This window comes from Canis lupus, chromosome 12 (assembly GCF_011100685.1).
Source record: "Canis lupus familiaris isolate Mischka breed German Shepherd chromosome 12, alternate assembly UU_Cfam_GSD_1.0, whole genome shotgun sequence".
Classification (NCBI taxonomy): domain Eukaryota; kingdom Metazoa; phylum Chordata; class Mammalia; order Carnivora; family Canidae; genus Canis; species Canis lupus.
In genome coordinates, this window is record NC_049233.1 from 28848281 (window position 1) to 28867010 (window position 18730).

General features: G+C 35.8%; 1 protein-coding gene across 1 annotated transcript in view; it reads right to left on the reverse strand.

The window, feature by feature from the left end:
* EYS (eyes shut homolog) overlaps positions 1 to 18730 on the reverse strand; it is a 1532152-nt gene that overhangs the window by 1443809 nt on the left and 69613 nt on the right. Inside the window, exon 3 of the mRNA XM_038554428.1 lies at positions 595 to 788. Coding sequence (XP_038410356.1) covers positions 595 to 788 — 194 coding nt within the window. The remainder of the gene's footprint in view (positions 1 to 594; positions 789 to 18730) is intronic.

The window sequence follows — 18730 nt, forward strand, 5'->3', positions numbered from 1 at the left end:
TTATTTAAATGTTAAGTTAAAATGTTAAAATAAAAAATTTCAAATAAACAAAATAACCAAAAATAATTAAAAATGAAATGCTTATAAAATTACATTGTAAATTTACATTGTAAAAATTACATTATAAAATTACATTTTAGTGGAAGCACAAAAAATGAAACTGAAGATTGTAAAGTGGGGTTTTTATTTAAAATAGGAAAACATGAAAATCAACACATGAAGTATTTTTTCTGCTATTTCTAATTTTGAAATTTATAATATATTAATAAAAACTTTAATTATATTTGTAGTTTTCAGATAGTTTGGTAATGGTAAATATACATATGGTAATGGTAAATATGTATATAAATTGTATATATACACACACACACAAATTGCTATTTTATTAGATTCTGACTTCCAGGGATGCATGAGTGGCTCAGCGATTGAGCATCTATCTGCCTTTGGCTCAGGGCATGATCCCAGGGTTCTGGGATTGAGTCCCGCCTGGGGTTCCCCACAGGGAGCTTCTTTCTCCCTCTGCCTATGTCTCTGCTTCTCTCTCTCTGTCTCTCATGAATTAATAAATAGTTTTAAAAAAAGATTCAGACTTACATTTGGAACATGAATGCAGTCAGCATCATTCTGACATGGTTTCAATGAACACTCATTGACATTGGTTTCACAGTTTTGATGAAAAAATCCTTTTGGGCATTCACAAATGTAAGCAGGGCTTTTATTCCGCCAAATTTCCACTTTCCAACAAGACTGAGAAACATACGATTCCATTGTCTCTTCACGGAACGAACCTTAAAAGATCACACACACAAAGTATGAACATAAAATGTAACAAAACATTATAGAGAAAGTCTTCAGAACTCATTTTAAAAACAAGATTTATTATGGCATAATTAATGTATTTTAAAATTTACCCATTGCAAGTCTATAATTCAATAACTTTTGCAAATGTGTAGAGGTATTTGACTATTAGCACTATTCAGGTTTAGCATATTTCCATTACCCAACGAAGACCTCTTATTGTCACTCTTTGTTCGCAACTTTGGCCCCAGGCAAACATTAATTTTTCTGTCTCTATAGATTTGCTTTTTCTATGCACATCATATAAATGGAATGGTACAATATGTTGTCTCATGCTTGGCTTCTTTGCTTAGGATTTGTCATGTATCATGTATCAATATTTTGTTACATTTATTGCTAAAAAGTAATTCACAATGCATATATTTTATTTATTCATTCATCAGTTGGTAAACATTTGGGCTGTTCTACTTTTAAACATTTTTTATCGATATATAATTGACATATAACATTATATCAGTGTTTTTTATTTGGTAAAATTCTCCTGTGAAGCCAACATTATATTAGTTTGAAGTGTACAACATAATGATTCAATATATGTATATAGTACAAGATGATCACCATCATAAGTGTAGTTAGCATTCACTATTTCACACAGTTATAAATTTTTGCTTTTTTTTTTTTTTATTGGTGTTCAATTTACTAACATACAGAATAATACCCAGTGCCCGTCACCCATTCACTCCCACCCCCCGCCCTCCTCCCCTTCTACCACCCCTAGTTCGTTTCCCAGAGTTAGCAGTCTTTACGTTCTGTCTCCCTTTCTGATATTTCCCACACATTTCTTCTCCCTTCCCTTATATTCCCTTTCACTATTATTTATATTCCCCAAATGAATGAGAACATATAATGTTTGTCCTTCTCCGACTGACTTACTTCACTCAGCATAATACCCTCCAGTTCCATCCACGTTGAAGCAAATGGTGGGTATTTGTCATTTCTAATAGCTGAGTAATATTCCATTGTATACATAAACCACATCTTCTTTATCCATTCATCTTTCGTTGGACACCGAGGCTCCTTCCACAGTTTGGCTATAGTGGCCATTGCTGCTAGAAACATCGGGGTGCAGGTGTCCCGGCGTTTCATTGCATTTGTATCTTTGGGGTAAATCCCCAACAGTGCAATTGCTGGGTCGTAGGGCAGGTATATTTTTAACTGTTTGAGGAACCTCCACACAGTTTTCCAGAGTGGCTGCACCAGTTCACATTCCCACCAACAGTGTGAGAGGGTTCCCTTTTCTCCGCATCCTCTCCAACATTTGTTGTTTCCTGCCTTGTTAATGTTCCCCATTCTCACTGGTGTGAGGTGGTATCTCATTGTAGTTTTGATTTGTATTTCCCTGATGGCAAGTGATGCAGAGCATTTTCTCATATGCATGTTGGCCATGTCTATGTCTTCCTCTGTGAGATTTCTGTTCATGTCTTTTGCCCATTTCATGATTGGATTGTTTGTTTCTTTGGTGTTGAGTTTAATAAGTTCTTTATAGATCTTGGAAACTAGCCCTTTATCTGATATGTCATTTGCAAATATCTTCTCCCATTCTGTAGGTTGTCTTTGAGTTTTGTGGACTGTATCCTTTGCTGTGCAAAAGCTTCTTATCTTGATGAAGTCCCAATAGTTCATTTTTGCTTTTGTTTCTTTTGCCTTTGTGGATGTATCTTGCAAGAAGTTACTATGGCCGAGTTCAAAAAGGGTGTTGCCTGTGTTCTTCTCTAGGATTTTGATGGAATCTTGTCTCACATTTAGATCTTTCATCCATTTTGAGTTTATCTTTGTGTATGGTGCAAGAGAGTGGTCTAGTTTCATTCTTCTGCATGTGGATGTCCAATTTTCCCAGCACCATTTATTGAAGAGACTGTCTTTCTTCCAATGGATAGTCTTTCCTCCTTTATCGAATATTAGTTGCCCATAAAGTTCAGGGTCCACTTCTGGATTCTCTCTTCTGTTCCATTGATCTATGTGTCTGTTTTTGTGCCAGTACCACACTGTCTTGATGACCACAGCTTTGTAGTACAACCTGAAATCTGGCATTGTGATGCCCCCAGATATGGTTTTCTTTTTTAAAATTCCCCTGGCTATTCGGGGTCTTTTCTGATTCCACACAAATCTTAAAATAATTTGTTCTAACTCTCTGAAGAAAGTCCATGGTATTTTGATAGGGATTGCATTAAACGTGTATATTGCCCTGGGTAACATTGACATTTTCACAATATTAATTCTGCCAATCCATGAGCATGGAATATTTTTCCATCTCTTTGTGTCTTCCTCAATTTCTTTCAGAAGTGTTCTATAGTTTTGAGGGTATAGATCCTTTACCTCTTTGGTTAGGTTTATTCCTAGGTATCTTATGCTTTTGGGTGCAATTGTAAATGGGATTGACTCCTTAATTTCTCTTTCTTCAGTCTCATTGTTAGTGTATAGAAATGCCACTGACTTCTGGGCATTGATTTTGTATCCTGCCACGCTACCGAATTGCTGTATAAGTTCTAGCAATCTTGGGGTGGAGACTTTTGGGTTTTCTATGTAGAGTATCATGTCATCGGCGAAGAGAGAGAGTTTGACTTCTTCTTTGCCAATTTGAATGCCTTTAATGTCTTTTTGTTGTCTGATTGCTGAGGCTAGGACTTCCAGTACTATGTTGAATAGCAGTGGTGAGAGTGGACATCCCTGTCTTGTTCCTGATCTTAGGGGAAAGGCTCCCAGTGCTTCCCCATTGAGAATGATATTTGCTGTGGGCTTTTCATAGATGGCTTTTAAGATGTCGAGGAATGTTCCCTCTATCCCTACACTCTGAAGAGTTTTAATCAGGAATGGATGCTGTATTTTGTCAAATGCTTTCTCTGCATCCAATGAGAGGATCATATGGTTCTTGGTTTTTCTCTTGCTGATATGATGAATCACATTGCTTGTTTTACGGGTGTTGAACCAGCCTTGTGTCCCAGGGATAAATCCTACTTGGTCATGGTGAATAATTTTCTTAATGTACTGTTGGATCCTATTGGCCAGTATCTTGTTGAGAATTTTTGCATCCATGTTCATCAGGGATATTGGTCTGTAATTCTCCTTTTTGGCGGGGTCTTTGTCTGGCTTTGGAATTAAGGTGATGCTGGCTTCATAGAACGAATTTGGAAGTACTCCATCTCTTTCTATCTTTCCAAACAGCTTTAGGAGAATAGGTATGATTTCTTCTTTAAACGTTTGATAAAATTCTCCTGGGAAGCCATCTGGCCCTGGACTCTTGTGTCTTGGGAGGTTTTTGATGACTGCTTCAATTTCCTCCCTGGTTATTGGCCTGTTCAGGTTTTCTATTTCTTCCTGTTCCAGTTTTGGTAGTTTGTGGCTTTCCAGGAATGCGTCCATTTCTTCTAGATTGCCTAATTTATTGGCGTATAGCTGTTCATAATATGTTTTTAAAATCGTTTGTATTTCCTTGGTGTTGGTAGTGATCTCTCCTTTCTCATTCATGATTTTATTAATTTGCGTCTTCTCTCTCTTCTTTTTAATAAGGCTGGCTAATGGTTTATCTATCTTATTAATTCTTTCAAAGAACCAACTCCTGGTTCTGTTGATCTGTTCCACAGTTCTTCTGGTCTCGATTTCGTTGAGTTCTGCTCGAATCTTTATTAACTCCCTTCTTCTCTTGGGTGTAGGATCTATTTGCTGTTTTTTCTCTAGCTCCTTTATGTGTAAGGTTAGCTTTTGTATTTGAGTTCTTTCCAGTTTTTGAATGGATGCTTGTATTGCGATGTATTTCCCCCTTAGGACTGCTTTTGCTGCATCCCAAAGATTTTGAACAGTTGTATCTTCATTCTCATTAGTTTCCATGAATCTTTTTAATTCTTCCTTAATTTCCTGGTTGACCCTTTTATCTTTTAGCAGGATGGTCCTTAACCTCCATGTGTTTGAGGTCCTTCCAAACTTCTTGTTGTGATTTAGTTCTAATTTCAAGGCATTATGGTCCGAGAATATGCAGGGGACAATCCCAATCTTTTGGTATCGGTTCAGACCCGATTTGTGACCCAATATGTGGTCTATTCTGGAGAAAGTTCCATGTGCGCTTGAGAAGAATGTGTATTCAGTTGAGTTTGGATGTAAAGTTCTGTAGATATCTGTGAAATCCATCTGGTCCAGTGTATCATTTAAAGCTCTCGTTTCTTTGGAGATGTTTTGCTTAGAAGACCTATCGAGTATAGAAAGAGCTAGATTGAAGTCACCAAGTATAAGTGTATTATTATCTAAGTATTTCTTCACTTTGCTTAATAATTGATTTATATATTTGGCAGCTCCCACATTCGGAGCATATATATTGAGGATTGTTAAGTCCTCTTGTTGAATAGATCCTTTAAGTATGATATAGTGTCCCTCTTCATCTCTCACTACAGTCTTTGGGGTAAATTTTAGTTTATCTGATATAAGGATGGCTACCCCTGCTTTCTTTTGAGGACCATTCGAATGGTAAATGGTTCTCCAACCTTTTATTTTCAGGCTGTAGGTGTCCTTCTGTCTAAAATGAGTCTCTTGTAGACAGCAAATAGATGGGTCCTGCTTTTTTATCCAGTCTGAAACCCTGCGCCTTTTGATGGGGTCATTAAGCCCGTTCACATTCAGAGTTACTATTGAGAGATATGAGTTTAGTGTCATCATGATATCTATTCAGTCTTTGTTTTTGTGGACTGTTCCACTGAACTTCTTCTTAAAGGGGAATTTTAAGAGGCCCCCTTAAAATTTCTTGCAGAGCTGGTTTGGAGGTCACATATTCTTTTAGTTGCTGCCTGTCTTGGAAGCTCTTTATCTCTCCTTCCATTTTGAATGAGAGCCTTGCTGGATAAAGTATTCTTGGCTGCATGTTCTTCTCATTTAGGACCCTGAATATATCCTGCCAGCCCTTTCTGGCCTGCCAGGTCTCTGTGGAGAGGTCTGCTGTTACCCTAATACTCCTCCCCATAAAAGTCAGGGATTTCTTGTCTCTTGCTGCTTTAAGGATCTTCTCCTTATCTTTGGAATTTGCAAGCTTCACAATTAAATGTCGAGGTGTTGAACGGTTTTTATTGATTTTAGGGTTTTTATTGATTTTAGAGATCCCCTCCGCGGGGATCTCTCTATTTCCTGGATCTGAATGCCTGTTTCCCTTCCCAGATTAGGAAAGTTTTCAGCTAGAATTTGTTCAAATACATATTCTGGCCCTCTGTCCCTTTCGGCGCCCTCGGGAACCCCAATTAAACGTAGGTTTTTCTTCCTCAGGCTGTCGTTTATTTCCCTTAATCTATCTTCATGGTCTTTTAATTGTTTGTCTCTTTTTTCCTCAGTTTCCCTCTTTGCTATCAACTTGTCTTCTAGGTCACTCACTCGTTCTTCCACCTCATTAACCCTCGTCGTTAGGACTTCTAGTTTGGATTGCATCTCATTCAATTGATTTTTAATTTCTGCCTGATTAGCTCTAAATTCTGCAGTCATGAAGTCTCTTGAGTCCTTTATACTTTTTTCTAGAGCCACCAGTAGCTGTATAATAGTGCTTCTGAATTGGCTTTCTGACATTGAATTGTAATCCAGATTTTGTAACTCTGTGGGAGAGAGGACTGTTTCTGATTCTTTCTTTTGAGGTGAGGTTTTCCTTCTAGTCATTTTGCTCAGTGCAGAGTGGCCAAAAGCAAGTTGTATTGGGAAAAAGAGAAAAAGAGAGGAGAGAAAGAAGGAAAGAAAAGAGAAAGAGAAAAAAAAAGAAAAAAAAAGGGAAGAAAAAGAAAAAAAAAATGAAAAAAAAAAAAAAGAAGAAAAAGAGAAAGAAAAAGAAAGAAAAAAAGGGGGTGGGGGAAGGAAACAAATCAAAAAGCAAAACAAAACAAAAACAAAAACAAAAACAAACAAACAAAAAAAGAACCACCGGGGAGTATCTTCTGATTCTGTGTACTTTAAGTCCCTTGGCTTCTCCTGGAAGTTGTCCGTCTAGCTGGTGTTCTGGGGGAGGGGCCTGTTGTGCTGATTTTCAGGTGTTAGCACTTGCGGGAGCTGCTCAGCCCCCTGCCTGGTGCAGGGCTCAGTGGGGGTTGTTTACCCCGTGAGGCCGCAGGAGGAACAGCCCCAGTGGCGGGGCAGCTCTGGAACCCTGGATTCAGCTCCGGCAGGAACTCCGTCTGCAGGGCCTGGAGGCTCCGGGGCGGGGCCGCTGATGTGCTCAGCTAGGGCAGGAGCGTCCTTGCTGTCCTGGGCCCTCCCGGCCTCTGCCTGTCCCGGGGGAGGCGGGATCCTGGGCTGTGTCCCGGCGCCCTGTGCTCCGGAGCCTGCGCTGGTGGAATCGCGCTCCCGGGCCGCGCAGCCCCCTCCGTGGAGCCGCCGCCCGAGCCCCTCCGAGCTGCTCCTGGAACCGCGCAGCCCCCTCCGCACGGAGCCTCTTCCTCTGCCCGAGCCCCTCCGAGCTGCTCCCGGGGCCGCGCAGCCCCCTCCGCGGAGCCGCCGCCCGAGCCCCCCGAGCTGCTCCGGGTCCCGCCGTGCGCGCTGCAGCCCTTAGGGAGCTCGGCGCACTCTCCTGGGTGCGCAGTTGCTGTCACTGTCCCCGGGAGCCCGAGGGCATCCCCGCCCTCCCGGGTCCTGCTCCAACTCCCTGCGAGCCCCTTTCCGCCCGGGCAGGTCGGTGCAGCTCCTGCTCCTCCGGGACGGGGCTCTCCTGTCCTGGGGACACTCGCCCCGGCCGGCCTCAGCCCGGCTCCTCGCGGGGCCCCTCCCCCTTGGAGGCCTTTGTTCCTTTATTTCTTTTTCCCCGTCTTCCTACCTTGATAGATGCGCGAACTCTTCTCACTGTCGCATTCCAGCTGGTCTCTCTTTAAATCTCAGGCCGAATTCATAGATTTTCAGGATAATTTGAAGGTTTTCTAGGTAGTTTGGTGGAGACAGGTGATTTGGGGACCCTACTCTTCCGCCATCTTGCTCCTCCCCCTAAATTTTTGCTTTTGATGAGAACTTTTAAGATATACTCTTATAGCAATTAACTTTTATGAATAAATGAATTCACCCACAAGTATTTGAGTAGATATATATTTTCATATCTTTTATACAAATTTCTTGCTGAGGTGTATAATAAATACATGTGTAACTTTTTAAGAAACTGGCAAACTATTTTACAAAGTGATTGTGCCATCTTACATTTACATTAGCAGTGTATACGATATCCTGTCTTTCTGCATTTTTACCAACATTTGATATTATCTATCTTCTTTATTTTAGCCATCCTGGGGGGGGTGAAATCATATCACCATGTGGTTTCAGTTTGCATTTCTAAAAGATTAACAGTTTTGACTGTCTTCTCATATGTTTACTGGTCATTTGTATATCTTCTTTAATGACATTTCTATTTACATATGTAGACTGTAAAAATTGTATTGTTTATTTTCTTTTTTTTTAATTTTTATTTATTTATGATAGTCACACAGAGAGAGAGAGGCAGAGACACAGGCAGAGGGAGAAGCAGGCTCCATACACTGGGAGCCCGACATGGGATTCGACCCCGGGTCTCCAGGATCACACCCTGGGCCAAAGGCAGGCGCTAAACCACTGCGCCACCCAGGGATCCCTGTTTATTTTCTTATTATTGAGTAGCAAGTGGTTTTTGTATATTCTGAATACAATTTTCATGATATATGTGATGGCAAATACTTTGTCCTTTTCTTGCTTTGCTTTTTCATGTTCTAAGTGATTTTTTGATAGGAAAGCTTATATATATATATATAAATTTCATTAAATACAACTTGTAATCTTTTCTTTCATGTATCATGCTTTTGGTCTCACATAAGAACTCTTTGCCTTACCAAAGTTCACAAAAAATTTCTCTTACTTTTTATCAGAAGTTTATAATTTTAGTTCTTACTTTAGGATCTCTGATCCATTTGAATTTTTTTAAATTTTTTGTTTTGATATAGTCTGAGACAATGATGTGAGCTATTTCACATATATTTGTGTTTTTAATTAATTAATTAAATGTTGAAATATAACTGCCACAGTACTTTTTTAGAGATTGGCCTTTGGCCATTTAATTACTTTTTTCACTATTTTGGAAAATCAATTGGTCATAAACACAACTTTTGATTTCTCTCAGTTCCATCCCACTGGTCTATATACTTATCCATATGCATAACACACTGTCTAGATAAATGGAACTTGATAGCAAGTTCTGAAATTGGGCAGTCATCCAATTTTTTCCTCTTGTTGTTTTTGTTGGGTTTTGTTTTTACACTTTCACATAGAATTTTGTATGAGGTTGTCAATTTCTACACAAAAGCCTGGTGGAAAATTGATAAATATGTCAATGAATCAATAGATAAAATTGGGAAGAATTGTCATCTTAACAATATGAAGTTCCAATCAATGAATATTCAATATCTCCGCATTTGTTTAAGTATTCTTTCATCTCTTTCAGCAAAGTTGTAGAGTTTTCTTTTAAAGTCTTCATTTAATTAATTAAATTTATACCTATGCATTTATTCTTTTGTTGCTATTGCAAAGGTAATATCTTCTTAATTTGATTTTGTAAATTTTGTTGCTTTATATAGAAATGTAATTAACTTTAGTATGCTGTCTTGTATCCTGCAAACTTTATAAACTCATTTATTAGTCTGGTAATTCTTTTTTTGGATCCTTAAGATTTTCTACAGATGAGATATCGTCATGTGTTAATAAAGATAGTTTTACTCCTTCCTTTTTAATCTGTATGTCCTTTTATCTCCCCATTAAACATTCTGGAGCATTCTATACAACGTTAACTACAAATGGTGAAAGTGGATATCACTTTTGTTTTCATCCTAAAAGGAAAATCTATCACCTTGTCATCATTGGTATGATGTTAACTGAACAATTGTTATAAATTTTTTTTATTATTTTTTTAAATTTAATTTTATTATTATCATTTTTTAAAAGATTTTATCCATTCATTCACAAGACACAGAGAGAGAGAGAGAGAGAGGCAGAGACACAAGCAGAGGGAGAAGCAGGCTTCATGCAAGGAACCCGATGTGGGACTTGATTCCAGGACTCCAGGAACACACCCTGGGTGGAAGGCAGGTGCTAAACCACTGAGCCACCCAGGGATTCCCTAAAATATTTTTTTTTATCAGGTTGAGAGAGCTTTGTTCCCTTTCTAATTTGTTTGAGTTTTTATAATCAATATGCATTGCATTTTTTCAAATGGCTCTTCTGTGTCTATTGAGAGGATTATATGGTTTGTCTTTTTTCTAGTAAGGTAGTATATTAAATTAATTCAATCTTTTGGATGTTAAACCAATCTTGCATTTTTGGGAAAAAAAAACGTATTTTGTGAGAATATAAAAATAGTTTTATATGTTTCTGTATTGAGTATACTTTTATTTTGTTGAGGATTTTCAAATTACATTCATAAGTGATATTGAATTTTAGTTTTCTTGTCTTGTGCTGTCTTTACCTGGTTTTGCTATGAGAGTAAAACTGGCCTCATAAAATGAGTTGAAAAGTATTGCTTACTTCTTTTCTTTGTGAAAAGTTTGTAAGGACTAGTATTAAGTCCTTCCATGTTTGCTAGGTTTATATAGGTTTTCTATTTCTTCCTGAGACAATTTTAGTAATTTGTGTCTTTCTAGAATTTGTCTATATAGTTTAAGTAGTCTAATTTGTTTGCATAATGGTGTTCACAGTATTTCCTTATAATCATGTTTATTTTGAAAGAATGATCACTAAAAATATCCCCACTTTAAACACTGATTTTATTAATTTTTGCCTCTCCTTATTTTTTCTCAGTCACTCCAACTGAAGATATATTCATTTTGTTTTTCTCAAACATCAGTGTTTGGTTTTATTGATTTTTCTCACAAGTTTTAGTGATTTTTTTTGCACTAAACTTACCATTTCTTTTGTGTGTTGCTGATCTAGTTTATCTTCTTTCTCTACTTATTTAAAGTAGAAGCTGAGGATATTGATTTGAGATCTTTTTTCTTTTTTAATGTAGGAATTTAGAACTATAAGTTTCCCTAATAAGCATTGCTTTAACAATAAATTTAACAAATTTTGATATGAGGGGTGTGTGTGTGTGTGTGTGTGTGTGATTCTTCTTTGACTAGGTTATTTTAGAAATTTGTTTAATTTCCAAGTATTTGGTGATTTACCAGAATTTTCTGCTATGGATTTCTAATTTAACTCTGTTAAGATTGGTAAGCATATATTTCCTGAATTTTATCTTATTTTCCCCCATTTAGTTATTTTAATGAATGCAAATCAGAGAGTTTCTAAAATACATATTTACAGTGTTATCTAACCATCACCATTATAGTTTCAGAATATTGCCTTTGCCCCAGAAAGAAATCCCATAATTATTGGTAACTTTCAGCTGCCCTTTCCCCAATCTCTTTACATCCACTAATCTCATTTTTGTCTCTATGAATTTGCCTGTTCTGACCTGAATTTTATCTTTTTTTCAGATTTATTGAAACTTCTTTTATGGTTATCTTCATTTATTTATATATTGTCTACCAACACCAGAGTTGAGCATATTTGGTACTTTATGCAATGTTAGGGTGAGCGCCTCCTAAAAGTCTGTGCTCTGGACAAGTCACTAGCCTCCTTTTTATCCCCTCACTGATAAGATCATGTGAGAAAAAAATAATAAAGTGATGCTACTAAGGCCCAAGTTTAGGAGCTTCATTGAAGCTTTTATAAGTCCTAGGTCCCTAGGTGTTTCACTGCAGAGCTGAAGAAATTTTGTAAGATTGTATTCAATCTATTGTTAATAGGTACATCACAGTGGCAACAAAAAGTAACTACAGTAGTGGCCTGACAATTCTTGCCATATCTGTTAACTCTTAGATTTCAAAACAAAAATTTACTCTTTTATTTTTGTTGGTCTGAACAAGGCTTTGGGCAATTCATGCATATTAGAGCTGAATGGAGAATTATCCAACTTTCGTTAAAAATGGCATAGTTGGCCCCCAGAAATTTCCTATAGAAAATTTTAAAAAGCATTTGTATTCTAAGTTCATAAATCTTGTCAACCAATCACTAAATATCCCAAAGCTAACAAGCATGTAGCATGTTCATTAGAAAAAAAATATTTATATCAAACCCATTCATTATTATGAGAATAGGAACAACAGGAAACAGTTAGTTATGAAAAATTAAATTACTTAGCAATAGTATACAAGACAAAAACCCCACTTAGATGATATGCTGTTAATTCATTTGAAGTTTGGATTGCGAGTTAAATTCTAAAATATAACAGCATAAAGGTAGTATAAAATGTTGAGTGACCACACCCTTGACACTATTATATTAAAATAAAGCAACCTCTAATATCAGGAAATCAGTACATGAATAATTATTTTGATCACACAAAGAAAGGAATGTGTATTTCTTAATGTTATTATTAATAGCATCATATTACCCTATTTGATAATTAAATACAGGGAATAATATTTAAGTACATTAAGACATAAATGTTAGCACCATGGGAGGAAATTTTATGAATGCTATTGCCTTATATCTATGTAATGCTTGGCATTACCATAGCATATACATCCAGATTATTTTTTATAAACTCCTTAAGACAAATCTGGGATTTATAAAGGGCCATAATTATCCAGTGTATATTTTAATTTTCTTCTAAGTTAAACTAATCTTTTCTAGAGGTTAAGCAACTTGTCACATGCTACATAATTAGTTAATTAATGACAAATTAATAATAATATTTTATGCATTCCACCTAATCTCAGTATAACTCTGTGCTCTTTCACCACACTAGATTAGTTCTGTAAAAAATTTTAAAAAAGGTAGAAACCCAAATACTCAATTGACTTTTAGCATTAATCCAATAGTACAATTATAGTGTTCAACATTATGCTGTCCAACATTATATATGGAATATAAAAAAGATGCAGAAATATTTACTTGGCTTCTTCTAGAAGCAAAATTATATAGTCTAAATATGAATCCTTTGTCATGTATGCAGTTTGGAAATATGTTGCTTATCTCTTCATTATTTTAATGAGGAATGTCTAGATTAAAAAAATTTGATGACTTCCAGTTTATTGATTTATGCATATACACTTATTATTTTTATGGATTGTACTTTTGATATCATCTAAGAGCTCTCCTTCAGTCACTACTTTCCAAATATTTTCTGCTATAAAACAGCTATCAAAACAATTAGAGTTTAGTTTTGTTAATAATGTCATAGTATATGACATAGCATATAGAATGTAGTAAGTTAAGAATAGAAGATATATTGTGTGGATAATTTAAAAATATAAAGAATAATATATTATGTGGATTGTGTTGTTGTTGTTCTTTTAATGGATATATAGTTTCTTCCAAAACATTAAAATTGCAGACCAAACTATGATTTCATAAACACTAATTGAATTGTGCTTATGAAGCTTCACATGTGTTATTATTCAAGAAAGAATGGCAAGATTCAGAGAAATGTACTCTTTAGTGTGACCTGATAGATTGCCCTTGATGGAGATTTTGTGCAAAGTAGATCATGAGGGAGATGATTTCTCAGAAAAGAATGGATGTTGGAAATGTCATTCATCATATAAGATAAGCATTGCTAAAAAACAAAAAAAAAAAAAGTGAAGATTCACAAGGATGAAAAGGGGCTCTTCTCAAGGCCTCAGAAACTTGAGGCATGGATTCTAAAAAGGAAATATATTTGGGTACTCCTATTGTGCAGAGGTGTAAGTGGTCTTTTAAGACTAGGTCCTGACCTCAGGGCCAACTGGGTGGGTGTTTGCATGAGCTATTCTAAATGTTATACATGAGGTGAATTCTGAGGTCAATTTATCTAGTATCTAAGTATACATTTCTTGACTTAACTTCTTTTTATTATCCTCTCAGTAACATCATATGGTGCATGTGATGGTGTGGATTTAGCACTGCTACGGGAAATTAAAAAGAAATTTTTGTGCATACTTGGTGTAAAGTAGCATGGGATAATGGCAAGGAATCATAGTGGCCAGAAATGATCCACCAAATACAGAAGGAGTCAGCAACCAGGTAGCTGATATCTCACTAATGAAAACCAGATTGGGTTTTCGAACAGTGGCAGAGACAGTAAATCTTACCAATTATTCCAAAGGCTATCTGAACTTCTTAGCTACCCATCTATATTCTAGCCAATGAGATCCTTTTAGAAATTCTTGGTGTCTAGATCAAGCCAAAGCCTTTAAGTAATACACTTTCTTCCATCTCTGGCTTTTCTTGCACTGGCCACCTGGAGGTCACATGTTCTAGTTAGCATATCTAAAATATTCCAACAGACTGGATTCCTGAGTTGCTACTTGGAAAAGGTCTACCCTGCAGGGGCACAAGTTGTTCAATGGCCTTTGAATGAATTAAAAAAATATATATCATCGATTTAAGAAGTATTAGTTAATTCAACACAACCCAGCCTAATATGACCACTAAAAAATATTTGACCAAGTTAGGTTCTGCCATAAAAGGAACTTAAAATTTATGGCATATGTGTGGTGAGCAATGAAATGTGAAAGGCTGAAAAGATAATAATCCACATTATAACATACTACCTGATGTGAGAGGAGTGTGAATACTTAACGTTATAGCAGAAGTGGTTAAAAAAAAAAATTAGTAGAATGCTTCAGTTGCTATTTACTGGTTTTGTCAAGAAAAATACATAAAGTAGACGTACTAGGGATTATTTGCCAACACAAATACAATAATGGATATATTGGAAATATTAAGGACCAATATTAGGAATGAAAATTAAGTATGGCTATTTATGGGTATGGATTAGTATTGCCTAAAATATATGGGTTCTGTTTCTCTTTATTCATTTTATTAAAGTGTTTGTGTAAGTTGCCATGTGAAAATAAACCTCTTTATATCAAAATATGGGGCATTAAAAAAACCTGTTCAATGTGAAAACAGTTACTGGGGGGTAAATGCAAAGGTAGGTGACACATCTTTCCATTTTAGACTTATTAAAATGCTAAGGCATATGTTCACTGTAAGCTGATGATGAATTTGAACAGAATGATATGTTTTGTTTTGTTATGTTTTATATGAGTGGACACATAAAGCACAAGAAAATCATGCAAAAACTTTAGGGAAGTATAATATATCTATAAAGATATAGCTTATTTAGTAGGAACAATTTAGCAATATGAATTTAAAAATAAGAACTTAAATACCTTAAGAAATGTTATCATAGACAAAGAAAATAATTTAAAGTTAGCATCAATAATTCAGATTCTTCAGTCCTTTTTTTGAGAGAGAAAGAGAAAGTACACATTTGTGAGTGCACAAAAGCAGTGGAGAACCATAAAGTGGGAGGGGGAGGAAAAGAATTTCAAGATCTCAAGGGGACTCAGTGCTGAGCCTGGGGGGCTCAATGTGGGGCTTGAACTCATGATGCTGAGATCATGACCTGAGCTGGCACCAAGAGTCGGTTGCTTAACTGACCGAGCTACCCAGCATCCCTCGATTCTTCAAAGTCTTTTAAAATAAAATATGCTTGTTAGTTTTATTTTAATGAAATTTAAAATATAAAAATTACAATTATTTTCTAATGAGAAACAAACATACTTGAAAATGCAGACTTTGCAGACAACAAAGTGGTATTTTTGACACAATTAACCTGAAACACTTTCTCTTTTCAAAGTATGGGGCAGAAACAACAAATGCTTTCATTGTGACTGATATGCATGTGACATCTAATATATCAATGTGTTTTTTAGCTCATCATATATATTTTATGCTTTTTTCATTTACCATTCTTTAAAATAATACAAAATGTTCATATATTTGGTATTTACTCTGAATTAAAGTATCTAAATATCTACTAGGAAGACGGATCTTTTGAACATGCATCTTGCAAAGGAATATTGGAGTAACAGTGAAGGGGAGAGAAAACAATCTCCTGAACATACCAGTTGTTAATTTCTATCAGTCAATTGATGTATATACCCATGTATTGTATGTATGTATGACGTTATCTTCTATCTTTTCCATTTAGGTACCCCAAAATACAACTAACTATTGTAAGCATTAAGAAAATTTGTGTACAGAAAGCAATAGTCCATTTGTTTGGAACTAAAATGACAGTTTTTCTGGCAGGGAAAACACCTTTATCTGTATGTTATTAACTAAGGCTATGAGTCTGTAATGAATTTAAAGTGTTTGGTCAAACTAATCAAGAAGTACTAAGGAAAGAGAACTACCATGATGGAGTATTTCTCTGAGGAAAAAGCAGAGGAATGGAGAGATTGGGTTATATTTGGATCACTAGATCACGTGTCCCAAGTCTACGACATCTGAAAATATCTCATGATTATATGTGGTGTTGTTGGATTTCTTGAAACCAACTACGGTGTGAGATATATACTACAAAAATTAAGCAATCTCCTTTACATATGTTGATTAAACAAGTGGATGCTCAAACTTTCACTTGAGGTTTGAATAACACTGAGCCATACAATTAAAAATGTACCATTTTAGGGACCCTGAGTGGCTTAGTGGTTGAGCATCTTCCTTCGGCTCAGGGTGTGATCCTTGGGTTCTGGGATTGAGTACCACATAGAGCTCCATGCATGGAGCTTGCTTCTCCCTCTGCCTGTGTCTCTCAAGATAAAATCTTTAAAAAAATAACCTTTTACTTACTGGTGATTTTATTCATTTTTTTCTCTTGAAACTTATAACCTCTCTGATATTTTGTTTGTTTGTCTTACTGGGTATATATCCTCAATAATCCTTTCATGTTATTTTGGTGGGCCACAATTTTTCTGCTCTTTAGCATGTGTAGGTTGTTATTTGTTTGGCCTTCATACTTGAACACAAGTTCAGCTGTGTATAAAATTAAGTGATGAACATAATTTGTATTTAAAAGTCAGTAGATAGGAAAGAGGTAGCTTTTTTTAACTGCCATTTTGTGCAGCTCACAAGATAAATTGATGCTAATCTGATTGTTTTTGTAAATTTCCTGGTATTTTACTATTTTTTTGAGGTTGGATTATTGGTTGAGTCCTTCTTAAATTTCTTAGGTATTTTAATATTTTCACCAACATGTATTTTAGACTATCCTTATCATTTCTACTAAATACTTTCTTGACCCTTTCAATCTACTTGTCTTTTTTTTTTTCAGATATTTTTAAATTTTACTATTTTATTATTTATTTTACTATTTTTCTATTTTATTAATTTCTTTTCTCCTTGCTCTTGTTGCTTCCTTCTGGAATTTCTATTACATGAAGGCTGATATTTCCTGCAGTCATTTTCTGTGATGCACATTTCCTCTTGTTTTTCTTATATTTTATTGTTCTCTTTGTCTTCTGGAGGAAGACCTCTACTATATTTTCAACACATATACTAATCATTATACATGCTATTTTTTAGGCCTGTGATTCTTAAATTACTGATCATGGATTTCCAAGTAATCTGATATTTTTGAGAATTGCCACAGTATCCTTTGGGATGCTCCTAAAAATATTGATTTTTCCCCCTTAATTAGTTCAGCTTTCTCAATGATTTATTGCCTCTATTCAAATATAAGTTCTCTTCAGGTAGGTAATTTTGTCTGCTAACTGACTTCACAAGCACATAGAATAGCCCTTACCTTTGTCCAGATTAGAATTTCTCCCCTAAGTGTTGGTAAATGGAGAATCTTGTATAGAATTTCACTTTTCTGATCATAAGGGAGGTTCACGATGGACAGCTAGGTGGATAGATTGACACTCGATTTTCCCAAGATGAGGTCAGCTCATATCTCCTGGCAGCCTTAAATTCCACAAAACTCTGATTAACATTACACTATGCTTACTTTAGGATTTTCCTTTGTCAGAATGCACACTTCTGAGAGCTATTCCTTCTTTCCTTTTTTATATCTTTCTTTTTCTCCTCCAAGTCCCCCTTGCATAGAATTAGCCTAGCCTTGCATTTTCTCTGATTTTCTTTATAGCTTTCTTGTCCACACTAAGATCTTTTCTGAAATAGTTATTCCAACTGTTCTTACTGGAGTTTTTAAATTAATTTTCCTAAAGATTGCCTTGTGACCCAATCTTACAAGTTTGACTCTGAGCTTGGAATCTCTCCAAGATGTTTTTTAATAATAAATTTATTTTTTATTGGTGTTCAATTTACCAACATACAGAATAACACCCAGTGCTCATCCTGTCAAGTGCCCCCCTCAGTGCCCGTCACCCATTCACCCCCAACCCCCGCCCTCCTCCCCTTCCACCACCCCTAGTTCGTTTCCCAGAGTTAGGAGTCTCTATGTTCTGTCTCCCTTTCTGATATTTCCCACACATTTCTTCTCCCTTCCCTTATATTCCCTTTCACTAGGCACTGCTGTTCTTTCCACTGGCAAAGTCTTTTATAGTGAAATGTTCCAAGCTATCTTTTTTTTTTTTTTTTTTTCCTGCCTTGGCTTTTTAATCTATATGATACAATCACCTCTCAATTTTCCCAGGATTCCTGAAAAAAAAATTTGATAATAGTCTCCATTATATTCCCCAGCAATGCCATGGTTTTCATTTTAAAGGGAATGTTTAATGGAAAGTGATATAAGCATATTTATACTCTTAGACTCTGAAATTCATCAGACTTTTCTTACTTAAATATGTTCTTCCCCACAGATATGAGTTAAGTAAAACAATACTCTGATTCAGTAATTTAGATTAGTGCTGTGTTTACTAATTTTTACATTGTATCAAGTAATATAGTACCATACAAATTTTGATCTCATGAAGTTATGAGTTTACATAGAAATAGAATAAATGTAAAAGAGAAGTAAATGAATGTATAGTATTTTTAATGGTGATAAATATTGTTGAGAAAAAAGGTGGCAGTGTGCTTGAAACAAGAAAGTTCTGGAAGATATGGACATTCTAAGTAGAGTGGTCAAAGAAAG